The 13151-nt window shown below is 38.0% G+C and overlaps 1 protein-coding gene across 10 annotated transcripts in view; it reads right to left on the reverse strand.

The window, feature by feature from the left end:
• Zir (dedicator of cytokinesis) overlaps positions 1–13151 on the reverse strand; it is a 661124-nt gene that overhangs the window by 524422 nt on the left and 123551 nt on the right. For 9 of the 10 annotated variants that reach the window (XR_012967573.1, XR_012967577.1, XR_012967576.1 and 6 more), the window contains exons 11-12: positions 5212–5244; positions 53–178 (exon numbers count right to left, since the gene is read on the reverse strand). Coding sequence is in view for 2 of the 10 variants with exons in the window: in XM_076207846.1 (XP_076063961.1) it covers positions 53–178; positions 5212–5244 (159 nt within the window). In the remaining 8 variants the exon portion in view is untranslated. The remainder of the gene's footprint in view (positions 1–52; positions 179–5211; positions 5245–13151) is intronic. The other variant, XR_012967574.1, reaches the window with a different exon arrangement.

The following is a 13151-nucleotide window of genomic DNA, read 5'->3' on the forward strand; positions in this document are numbered from 1 at the left end:
CATCTTCACCTAAGTACCAAGAAATAATTAGCATTACCACAAACATCATTACCTGGTCTATTATTGAAGTTGAGGTCTTTGGGGGATACAAAGAGTAGATTCCTGTAAGAATAGTTTGGTACTAGGATGTCTCTTGGAGGTAGTTCCACAACTTCTTTGATGGGTCGACACTTTTCATCTGTAAAATTGGACATTATTTTTTTTGTGACAATAACATACATTGGTTCAAATTAATATGACAGTTGTTACACAGTAAATACAATAAATCTATGAAATTATGAATAAGATAGAAAACATATTCTGACTGTAAACTACAGCATGCATCTTCATCTGCATATATTTGAGTCTAGAAAACCTGATAAAAGTAGAAATTATATGTGATAACATCAAAAATTCCCTCTCTCACACAGGGCTAGGATGGTGCCTCCTTACAGAGGACTATGATGCAGTAGAAAGCAATCAATCAATTCACTGCCTCAAGTCTCTTTTGCAGAAGACTCACGGCTCCCAGGTAATTGGCACTGGCAGTCGAATTAGACCATAGTCAACTTTGGAAAAAATACAGCAATCCTTTTTATATCCAAACTAATAGGGCCACAGAGTGTTTATATATTGATAATGTCAATGGTTGGGGAAATACTGCCAGAGGAGCAAGGGGGGATGACTAGGAAGGCAGGTCAGTCAACCTCTGGCCCACAAATGCAGTAATCCCTCCTATATCTCAACTAAAAGTGTAACAGTGTATTTGGACAATGGCAATATGTATATGGGAGGGATTACTGTATTGCATTATTGTCTACGAACAGCAAAAAAATAATAATAACTGCAGAAAGTGCATTACATTACAAAAAAAAAAAAAAAAAAATCAATATACTTCAAGAAATACTCTACCCGAATTAAATTTCTGATATTCACAACTACACATTACACAAGAGTTAAAGTGTATCTAATATAGGTAATCTCCTATAACATGGGTTCAATTATCAAGAGTGGGTACAGTGAATCCTCCTTATACGGTAATTCTTTATCCGGTAAATTCACAGTTACGGCATTTGGTAATTACTACCCTCGATTCTATTTACAGTAAGAACAATTCACAGATAAGGTATCCACTCATGTTTTGAAGAAGAAAGAGCAGGGAGAAGGTACGACTGCCATATCCTATTATCACATGTATACGGTAATTTCAATTGGTAGTAACGTTTTCAGAATGCATATTTACCATATAATGAGGACTTACTGTACTTGACTGGAAAAGAGCTATGAGCATAGCAACTGACCCACATGTTACATGAATATTTGTTATGCAATTTTCTCTTGTTTCATCTACTACTAATGAACATGAGAGAGAGAATGAGAGATAAAGAGAGAGAGAGAGAGAGAAAGAGAGAGAGAGAGAGAGAGAAAGAGAGAGAGAGAGAGAACATAAGAATGAAGGAGACTGCAGGAGACCATAAGGTCCTTGGCAGCTCCGTATCCATCACTACCTGTCATCCCCATCCATAAAGTTGTCTAATCGTTTCTTAAAACAACTGATAGTTTCAGCGCTTACTACATGATTACTAAGTCTATTCCATTCGTCCACCCTATTAGTAAACCAATTCTTGCCTATTTCCTTTTTAAATCTAAATTTCTCCAGTTTAAATCCATTACTGCGAGTTCTGCCCTGTTGTTTTAATATGATGACCTTGTTTGCATCCCCCTTGTTAAAGCCTTTGATCCACTTGAACACCTCTATCAGATCACCCCGCACTCTGCATCTTTCCAGAGTGGATGGATGATTTCTTGAATGGGAGAAAAATGTGGGTTACTTAGGGACAAAAACTCGAACCTAGGAAGAAATGATGAGTGGAGTCCCACAAGGTTCTGTATTGCCTCTAATAATGTTTGCCATATATATAAATGACATGGATGAAGGTGCGGAATGTTATATGAACTTCTTTACAGATGATGCAAAACTACTAAAGAAAGTAAGTACAGAGGAAGACTGTGAATCACTACAGAAAGACCTAGATAAATTCTGAAAATGGAGTAAAAAGTGGGAAGTCAACTTCAACATCAAGAAATACAGTATAATGGAGTTTGGAAAAAGTAAAAATATTATGTCGGGGCAATATAAAATTGGTACAAAGAAAATTAAAAAAGTTAGCTCAGAAAGGGACCTCGGAGTATTCATCAACAAAGACATGTCACCAGACAAGTATATCAACAAAATAGTTGGAGAAACCTTCAATTTACTAAGATCAATGAAAGTGGCCTTTGACTACTTGGATGAGGAAATGGTAAAGAAAACATTAGTTACACTGATAAGACCAAGATTGGAGTACACTGTGACACTATGGACACCCAGTACTAAAAAGATGATGATATGATTTTAACATTACAAACTCCCCCCCTATTGGAAGGCTTGGATGGTGCCCCTCACAGAGGACTGTGTAACATGGAATTTAATGAACCATGCAAATTTAAAGAGCAAAGACAAAGATGGCACCAACACTCTCTAAATTGACATATGAACAAAGACTGTCCAAATTGCAACTACAAACCTTGGAACAAAGAAGAGAAAGAGGAGATCTACTGGCCATTTACAGAATTATGAAAGGGATGGAAATCCTCAACAGAGATGATTTATTAAAGTGGGATAAGAGAAAAACAAGAGGACATGAAAAGAAACTCAAAAAGGATAGTTATAGAAGAGATCTGAAAAAGAAGTTTCCCACACAGAGTGGTGGATATCTGGAACAAATTGGATGAGGCAACAGTGTGTGCGAAAACTATACAAGAATTTAAGAACAAACTTGATCCTGAAAGATACAAAGACAGGTCACTACGAGCATAGCTCTCTTCCCATATAATACAACACTGTTTCCTTCTCATCTTAGCTCCTCATGGATGATGGGTTATCCTTGTCTCCTGCCCACTGCCTGGGTCAGAAGCAATGCAGCAAGACACAGTACATCCACAGCAGGGCCACTTCACTTACATGGCAACCCTCCCACCTCATCCCCACATGCGAAAAAAAGAAAGAATAGGGAGAAACCCTTCTGGGCTGCATCAAAATATCATTCATACACAACTATTCTCTGCTCCCATCTATCCCCTGCCTTCTCCTTTCCCTGTTCAACAGACATTCCCCTTTTGCTCTAAGCCCTTTTCACCCCATCCAACACACTGTATAAACATGAAAATATCAAAATATATCAGACAATATTAATTTCTTTTAAACGTTACCCTTACACTTAATGATGTCAGATGACAACACTTAACATAAAAGCTAAAAGAAATAAAAAATAAATAAATAAAGAAATAAAGAAAAAATAAACAAAAAAACAAAGGAAAAAAAAAATAAATAAAAAAATAAATAAATAAATAAATAAATAGAATTGAAATTAAAATAAGATATGATCAACTGATGGGTGAACATTACAAAATCAATGGAACAAGCTGAAAAAGACCACAGGTCTGAAGTATGTGAACAAATAATTTCCCACACAAATGCATAAACTCCTGGATAAGCCTAGATTATAATGCAAAATTTGAACAAAAATTTATGGCAAAATAGTTATGATAAATTGAAAATAAGAGACAGGACCCTACAAACATGCTCTTTTCCTGTATATTACAATCAGTTAAATACAAAACACCTTATATTGCACTGCCCTACACTCGCTTCTTCCATACAAAACACAAATATTTTCAATGAGTGTCTTCTGTGCTGCACTACTGGCAGTAGCCAGTTCCTGGGGGTCATGTTTCTCCTGCAAGAGAGATGGAGGGAGACAGAATGATTGACTGATTTTTGTGACTTTCTATAAGACCAGCTTTTAGCACTCCAGGAGAGAAAAGTTGTAGGAAACACGGCTTCAGTTGACAGAAAGAGATCCTGGGCCCAGTCTGGAGACCAAGTGTTAGCCCCTAAGGGTTGCATCTCCATAAGGAGTTGATTATGTTGACAGGCTTTGAAAATGGGCAGCAAAGACACTATTCTTTCTAATGTGTCCCAAAGGACCATCACTTCTTGCTGCTGTTGTTGATATTGATGATAATGATGATATGGTGATGCTTATGATGATTAACATTATCAATGCTATTGTACATACATACATACATATACCAAGGCTTTTTCCCCCTTCCAAGGGAGGTAGCCAAAAAGGGAAAGGCATAAAAACACTCCCACCCATTTCATCCCTAAATACACTCCACACCCCTCCCACCCTTCCTCTCATCTGAGCACCTCCTGGATGACGGGTCATCCCTGCACCCTGCCCACCGCCCTGGGTCAGAAGCAGTGTCGCAAGACACAATACATCCACAGCGAGGCCGCTTCATTTAATCGGCGACCCCCCCTCTCCGTCCCCCTTTGCATATAAGGCGAGGACGGGGAGAAATCCCTTCGGGCTGCGTCAAAATTTACTCACACATACTACCCCACCCCCCACTTCCCCGCCCATTCCTCCTCATGCTATTGTAGTATATGTATATACTAATGGCTTTTTTCCCCTTGTATAGAGAATCACCAAGTCAAATCATACCTTCACTCTTCTTGGAAGAAAAGCACTGAAAAGAGAATCCCCTATTTCCTCATAATGCTCTATTAAGTAACCCTTTTATGACATACAGGAACATATTCTAATAATAACAATTCATCTTGCTGCTCATACACCTTTCCAACAGCCTGGTGGGGATTGTGTTCATACCCTAAAATTATTCACCATTTCTTAAACTTTAGGGATACGATAATTAATGTGCATATAGTCTAAATGAATCAGGAAATAAGCCTGTGAGAGTGTGCTGTACAATCCTGTGTAAAGCATGAAAATAATATAGGGTGACCAAGTTGTGATAACATAACTTCAGACAGGAACTCGTTTCAGTTTTCCATGCCTTTGCCTCTAGAAAATTATTCCTTTTTTTACTAAGCTAGCAACCTTCTATAAAAACAAAAGTACATGAATGTTCATTTTCCTGAAAGGTCAATAAACTTCATCTACTTGTGTATATTCATGCAATATCAAGCAAATTGGCCATGCTGAAAAAAGCTTAAACAATATTGTGGTGGAAATACCATGAGGATAACAATGCATGCATCACACTAAGAAAGCTTGGTTACTATGCAGAACAGAAATCCAAGCAAAATACAAGCTGATGTGAGGAAAGAATGAAGCAAAATAAAACACTATAAAAAGATGATCATTCAAGTTTGTGACTTACAATCATTCTCTTCTTTTTCCTCTGCCTCTTCATCTGTGCAGTGATTCATTTGTGGAAGAAAGAACAAATAAGAACAAGCTGTGAGCCATTGTTAACTGCTAGTGATTAGTCATTTACATCATCTGCCATTTGTCATGAGTGGCACAGTGATGATTCTCTACTTCATAAAAAGAGCAAAATAAATTACAACCGTGTGTTAAGATTAAGTATTAGTTTCAAACAATACTAAACAATCAAGTTTATTTCTAAATTTTTGTCTCATCTCAGGTTTCACCAAGTGGAAACCCACATCCCTGCAGTGGCTGGTAATGGTCCTCAGCCCCCCATAGATTTTTCTGGGTAGAAAGTTCGGCCTGTTGTCTGTGTTGTATTAGCATTAGATAGGAGTGGACTAAGGTTTGGGAGTATAACCAAAACCTGTACATCACCTTCATTGATATACAGAAGGCCTTGGATTCAATACCTAGTGAAAAGGTATGGAGATGTATGGAGGAGAGGTATGGTATCACAGGACATCTAAAGAAAGCCATTAAAAGCTTGTACGAGGTCCATTCAAAAAGTATCCGACCTTGGTCCATAAAAGGACAAATAATTTACCATTCAGGAATCCATTTTTGTGGCAGTTGACGGCACCCTTACTGTGCATGCGTGGAAATTTTAAAAGCTGTAGTGCACGCCAGTTCCCACCTGTTAAGGCTAGAGTGCAGTCATCCAGTACATACTCATCGGATTATCGTCCTTATGCAACATGTCGGAGCGCATCGAGCAGCGCTATTGCATTAAGTTCTACCACAAGCTTGGTGATACGCAAGTGCAAACTATCCAGAAGATTCAGCAAGCCTTTGGCGATGAAGCCATGGGAATAACACAGATAAAGGAGTGGTATAACCACTTCAAGCAAGGACAAACCTCAGTTGAGAGCAAGCCACAGTCTGGCAGGCCATCCACCAGCAGTAACGAAGAATTCATTGCGAATGTTCATCGAATAGTGGAGGACGACCGTCGTATAACCATCAACGAGTTTGTCGGAGAAGTAGGAATAAGCACAGGATCAGTTCATACAATTTTAACCGAAGATTTGGCCATGCAACGAGTGTCTGCAAAATTTGTTCCAAAGTTGCTGGTAGAACAGCAGAAACAACTCCGCCTGGAAATTGCACAAGACCTGCTTGACTGTGCTAACAGTGATTCTGACTTCATGAAGACCATCATCACTGGTGATGAGACAAGGGTGTATGGATACGACCCGGAAACAAAATTTCAGTCATCACAATGGAAGCATCAGACATCACCAAGACCAAAAAAAGCACGACAGGTTCGGAGCAACGTCAAGGTAATGTTGACATGTTTTTTTGACTCCAGTGGTATTGTGCATCATGAATATGCACCAGCAGGACAAACAATTAATAAGGAGTATTATCTGGAAATTATGCGACACCTTCGCGATGCTGTGTGACAAAAACGACTGCAAATGTGGGCTGCGCGCAACTGGCAACTTCACCATGACAATGCACCTGCTCATTCTGCCCACCTGATCCAAGCTTACCTGGCTAAAAACAATACTCCACTTGTTCGGCACCCTCCCTACTCTCCAGACGTGGCACCTTGTGACTTTTGGCTCTTCCCTAAACTGAAAACAACCCTTAAAGGGAAGTGCTTTGAGTCGAGAGAGGAAATTATGAGAAAAACGACAGCAGAGCTCTACAACATTCCAATTTCGGCATTCCAGAGATGTTACCAGCAGTGGCAGCACCGCTGGGAGAAGTGTGTGCACTCCCAAGGGGAGTACTTTCAAGGTGATTGAATAAAAGTTTTGAAATGTACACAAATTTTTTCTTTATGGACCAAGGTCGGATACTTTTTGAATGGACCTCGTATTACCACTGTGTATGTAGTGTTATATCAACATCTGGGTCAGAAAAGTGGTTCCAAATGGTTCCACAAGGAAGTGTGTAATCCCTGCTGCTTTTCATAGCATATATGGAAACTATGATAGAGAATTTTAAGGAAAGTAGAGAGGAAGGCTATAAGAACAGAATAATGGCTTACACAGATAATACAGCTGAATAAAGTACAGGTAGGGAAGAGATTGAAGAAAACTTAAAAAGGTGGAATGAGTGTTTTACAAGGTAAGTAAATTTCCACGGCAAGCTTACAGAAGTAGGAGGGGAGCAGTTGTTAGTTGCCGGCTCTCCTTATGTTTCCAAAAGAGAGAGAATGCAGCTGAAGTTGATAGATCTTGGGACCTAGTCCAGAAACCTTATGTCAGCCCCTCAGGGACTTTTCTGAATGAAGGTATGAGTATTTTAAAAGTTGTACAGCTGGGAGATGAATATCTCATATGTCCATTTTTGAGGATCACCACTTGCAAGTACTCACTGGTCCTATAGTATTGATACAAAGACGATAACTAGTATATTCCCTTAAAATTATAAAACAGAACCTCTTAATGTTTGAGTTAACTCTGGAGAGTGAGAGTACACATGCAAACATGATGTTTATGCAAGTAATGGGCTATGTACAGTTACATCCCTTAATTCCATCCTCCTCAATAATCTATGCAAATATGACCCACAGAAGTTGCTTTAATAATGTAATTTCATTTGTATTTATTTTTCATCACTGGCATGTATGTGGGCAACACACACATTGACAGATGATGATGAATTATTTATGTAATGCTAACAATGAATCTATATCAAACCAGGCTATATGCCACATATATATATATATATATATATATATATATATATATATATATATACAGTCAAATCTCAATTAACATGAGTTTAACTAACATGTTTTCAGTTTAACACAAGTTAATTTTTAAGGATTTTTTTTTAAATAACACGACAATTTCGATTTAACACGATTTGAATTTGGTGGTAAGAGCACTGAGAGAGAGGGCCTCCGTGCGGTCAGTCTCCCACGCTCTGTTTTGATCTCAGTCTGAAGCTAGCCCGCACTGTGAGTGGAAGTGTCTGTGTTAAAGGTACGGACTGTGATAATATGTCATAAAAGCTTGAAAAATTGTTACAGAAAAATGAATAATTTAGTTAGAGATTGTATACACTCGTTTTCTGTTGTACATCAAAACAAAAAAGAAATGGTGTTACCAACCCACAATTAATGGTAAACTAATTTTTAAATGTGTGGACCATGATTATAAGTCATAATAGCTTGAAAAATTGTTACAGAGAAATGAATAATTTAGTTAGAGATTGTAAACTCTTGTTTTCTGTTCTACACAAAAAAAAAAAAAAAAAAATTGGTGTCACCAACCCACAATTAATGGTACACTAATTTTTAACAACGAGTGCCCGGGAGTCGGAGGAAAAGGCGAGTGAGGCAGAGAGTGGCTGGTGACGAGTGCGCACATAGAATAAATAACTGTGTGTGTGTTTTTGTTGTTTCTGTAACCTACAAATGTATTAATAATGTGTTTGTAGTAACAAAATCCCAAAATAGACAAAACTTTCCCAGTGTCCAAGAACTTAACTCCCCTATTACCATTATTTTCTTTGGGAAAAATATGTTTAACTAACATGATTTTGATTAACACAATGTCTCCAGGAATGTAACCCTTGCATTAATTGAGAGTTGACTATATATATACATATATATATATATACATATATATATATATATATATATATATATATACATATACATACATACATACATATATACATATACATATATATATATATATACATACACATACATATATGCCTACATGTCCTTTACAGTAATCTTTTGTTAACTTTCTAAAAAAAAAAAAAAAAAAAGTATGATTAAGGCAACATACAAGTAACAAACATAAAGCCATAAGATGAGGCAAAGCTGTCAACAATATACTACTCAAGGTTACTCCCAAAGTAACAAGTTTGAATCTTTTACCCTTAACTGTGCCCAGTGATAAGAATGATTATTATGTTACATTTTAGACATATTTTGCGTAGATAATGAAGGGGTAAAAAAGTGGGATGGGAATAGGCACCATGAAAGCCCTAGGTTGTTGGCAGTCAATGGGTAAAGACAACTATGTACATATACCAAAAAGCATTTACCACCTTAAAAGAAAAGTGGCCATGTAAAAGCATACACCCTTACCACACCCATTCAAAACACATTTGTTGTCCCTCCTGTATTTGCTCCATCTGGATAAAAGCTCATTCCTGTCTAAATCCACACTGTTTGGGTCAGAGACATGCAGCAAGATACAGCAGGGCCTGACAGCTGGAGTTGGATTAACCCCACTGCTTCATTAAATGGCAACCCCCATCCCCTTCATTCACTCAAGATATATACAAAGCAGACAACAATAAATCCCTTTGGGCCATGTAATTTCCTTATCCACTTACACTCTCCATTCACATTTATTGTTTGTCCTCTTCTTTGCTTATCAGGCATTCCCCTTGCATCCAAAGGCCTCTTCACTCTGCCTATCACCCTCAATCTTGGTCTTCCTTTCACGTTCCTTCCATCCACTTCTGCTTTCTAGTCTTCTAACTAGTCTTTATTTGTAACTTTCTTTGTAACTCCCACCTTACTTCTTTTGATTTCATTTGACTCACCTTGTCTTAAGTATTCACCACCTATTCATTCAATGAATATTACAACAATGACTTGAAATGAATGGAACTCCAGTGACCATTAAAGCTATAAACCTTCTTTTAGATAGCATAACTCTAAGTGATGCACTCTTTTTAAGTAACCACAAAAGAAAACTGACTTGGCTACTAGTATTCATGAACTATTTCATGCTAAATACACCACACTTCTTAACTTGTTCCATACGATGATGCCTATGTAGGCCTCATTAGGTACGAGTTGTATTTACCTAGTTGTATTATACAAGAAGGGGATGCTCATAGTGACCCATCTTTGTATCCTGCAACATCTAGTTTGTTCTTAAATTCTTGTATGGTGTTTGCACACACTATTGTTTCATCCAATTTGCTCCAGACATCCACCGCTCTGTGTGGAAAACTTTTTTTTTTTTTTTTCCAGACCTCTTCTATAACTGTACTTTTTTAGTTTCTTTTCATGTCCTCTTGTTTTTCTTCTAGCCCACTTTAATAAGTCTTCTCTGTCAAGGACTTCCATGCCTTTCATGATTCTGTAAATGGCCAATAGATCACCTCTTTCTCTTCTTTGTTCCAGTGTAGACAATCTTTGTTCGTATGTCTATTTTTAAAGTGTTGAGGCCATCTTTGTTGTTGCTCTATGGATTCTTTCTATTTTCCTTATATTCTTTTTTGTACTGGGTGTCCATAGTGTCGCAGCGTACTCCAATCTTGGGTATATGAGGATGCCAGTATCGGTGTCTTGATTATATTGATTTTGTAGCTGTAGCTAAGAGACCCCCGAATTCTGTGAACTGGTTTGATCATGTTTTCTGTGTTTATTATTACTCAAAGTGAAAGAGAATGAGTAATACAGCAGTGACTTTATATTTTATAACATAAGTAGTGTGATGCATTGTACATTAGGCATCTGATGCTGTGCACAAAATTTGATTAGTAATGAAGAAGTTAAACACTCTATCTTGATCCCTTGTACAGTCTTCTCTTTGTGTTCATCCTCATATATCTACTTCATTCACCCCAAGACATTTACTTGCTTCCCTTATTTTATAATTCACCTTTACTCCACCCCTCTATTCTGTTACACATGACCTTAAATACTTGTAGCTCTCAACTTCTTCCAGCCTCTCACCCTTTAAACTCACCACCCTCACCCCTTGTACATCTCACCACCTAACTTTATCCTTCATCCATTTCTTCCTCCTTTCACATACCCTTCTAAAATCTGTCAATACCGTCTACTTGCTGACTCAGCTACAAATGCAGTGCCATACCCAAAACAATCATTAGTCATTAGATCACCTCCCATGTCCATCTGCTCTCATTTCCTAGCTCCTAACCTTTCCCCAGCACCTTTGCATTAAAATTCCTTACCATCTTATCCAAAGACATGCCTGATCGTAACTTCAGCCATTTCTACATCATCTATATATTCTTTATTTCCTTGGCACAGTTTCACCATTTCGTGTTTGTCATTCAGTTTATCATTTACATAGCTGTAAAATAGTTTAGGTTGGTCCTTGTATTTATCTATTATATCTTATTCGTAGTTTCTTTTTTCCTCCCTGTGTATATCTACATATTTGTTTCTCAGTTTGATGTATGTTTGCCATTTGGTCATTTTTTTTGTCTTTTTTCCATCTTTTCCAGCTCTAGTTTGTTCTTAAATTCACTACACTTTTTGCTATACCAACACTTTATGTAAACCCTTTCTTGTTTCTTCTTTAGTACTTATTTATCTGTTCCCTCCTTGTATTTTTCTTTAAATATATTCCATTTCTCTTCCATCTTTGTTTCTTCATTTGTGTGTGTATTTACCTAGTTGTAATATACGGGAGGGAAACTATGCTCATGGTGACCCGTCTTTGTATCTCTCCGCATCAAGTTTTATCATAAAATCTTGTATAGTGTTTGCACATACTGTTTTACTAGGGGTTACTAGGCTAGATAGAGTGAGAAATGAGGAGGTGAGGAGGAGAACAGGGGTGGAAAAGGAGTTGGGAGATAGGGTTGATGAAAGAGTATTAGGATGGTTTTGACACATGGAGAGAATGAGTGAAGAAAGACTAGTAAACGAGGTATGGAAGGCAGATGTGGAGGGAGTGAACATGAGGGGATGTCATAGGATGAGGTTGATGGATGAGGTGAAGGGGGCTTTGGGGAAGAGGGGAATGTCTGTTGAGGAAGGATGGGAGAGGACAGAAGATAGGGGTGAATGGAGAATGGTTGTATATGGATGATGTTGTGATTGCATGAGGTGGAATGGGTGGGGGGATGGGGGGTGAGGTAGTATGTGTGAGCAAAATTTGACGCAGCCCGAAGGGATTTCTCCCCATCTTCTCCTTTAATGCAATGGGGGGACGGAGAGGGGGGGTCGCCGATTTAATGAAGCGGCCTTGCTGTGGATGTGCTGTGTCTTGCGACATTGCTTCTGACCCAGGGCAGTGGACAAGGTGCAGGGATGACCCGTCATCCAGGAGGTGCTCAGATAAGAGGGAGGGTGGAGGGGTGTGGAGTGTATTCAGGGATGGAATGGGTGGAGATGATTTTATGCCTTTCCCTTTTTGGCTACCTCCCTTGTAAGGGGGAAAAAGCCTTGGTATATGTATGTATGTACATACTGTTTTGTTGTCTAATTTGTTCCATGTATTTATCGCTCTGTGTGGGAAACTTCCTTTTCAAGCTTTTTCTATAACTATCCTTTTTCAGTTTTTTTCCGTGTCCTCTCGTTTTACTGTTGTCCCAAACTAACAAGTCATTCCTGTCTAAAACTTCCATTCCTTTCATTATTCTGTAGATAGTCAGCAAATCTCCTCTTTCCCTTCTTTGTTCCAGAGTTGGTAGATTCAATTTGGACAGTCTTTGCTCATATGTTAGTTTGGCGAGAGTCGGTGCTAGTTTGGTTGTCGCTCTTTGTAATCTTTCTAGTTTCTTAATATTCTTTTTGGTACTGGGTGTCCAAAGTGATGCTGCGTACTCAAGTTTTGGTCTTATTAGTGTAGTTAGTATTTTCTTTATCATTTCTTCATCCATATAAGCAAATGCCACTTTGATTGACCTCAATTAGTTGTAGGTTTCTCCGAATATTTTATTTATATGCTTATCTGGTTTCGTCCTTTCCAATTCATCACTCCAAGATCTTTTTCCGAGTTTGCTTTTTTTTATTTTTTCTTCCCCAATTCTGTAATCTTTTGATATTCTGTTTTTACACTTTCCAAATTCCATTATACTGCATTTCTTTATATTTAATTTTACTTCCCACTTTTGAGTCCAATTCCAGATCGTGTCCAGATCTTGTTGCAATGAGTTGCAGTCCTCTTCCGTTTTTACCTTCTTTAGTAATTTTGAATC

The sequence above is a fragment of the Oratosquilla oratoria genome, chromosome 24 (genome assembly GCF_046742065.1).
Source record: "Oratosquilla oratoria isolate Oo_2021 chromosome 24, ASM4674206v1, whole genome shotgun sequence".
NCBI lineage: Eukaryota > Metazoa > Arthropoda > Malacostraca > Stomatopoda > Squillidae > Oratosquilla > Oratosquilla oratoria.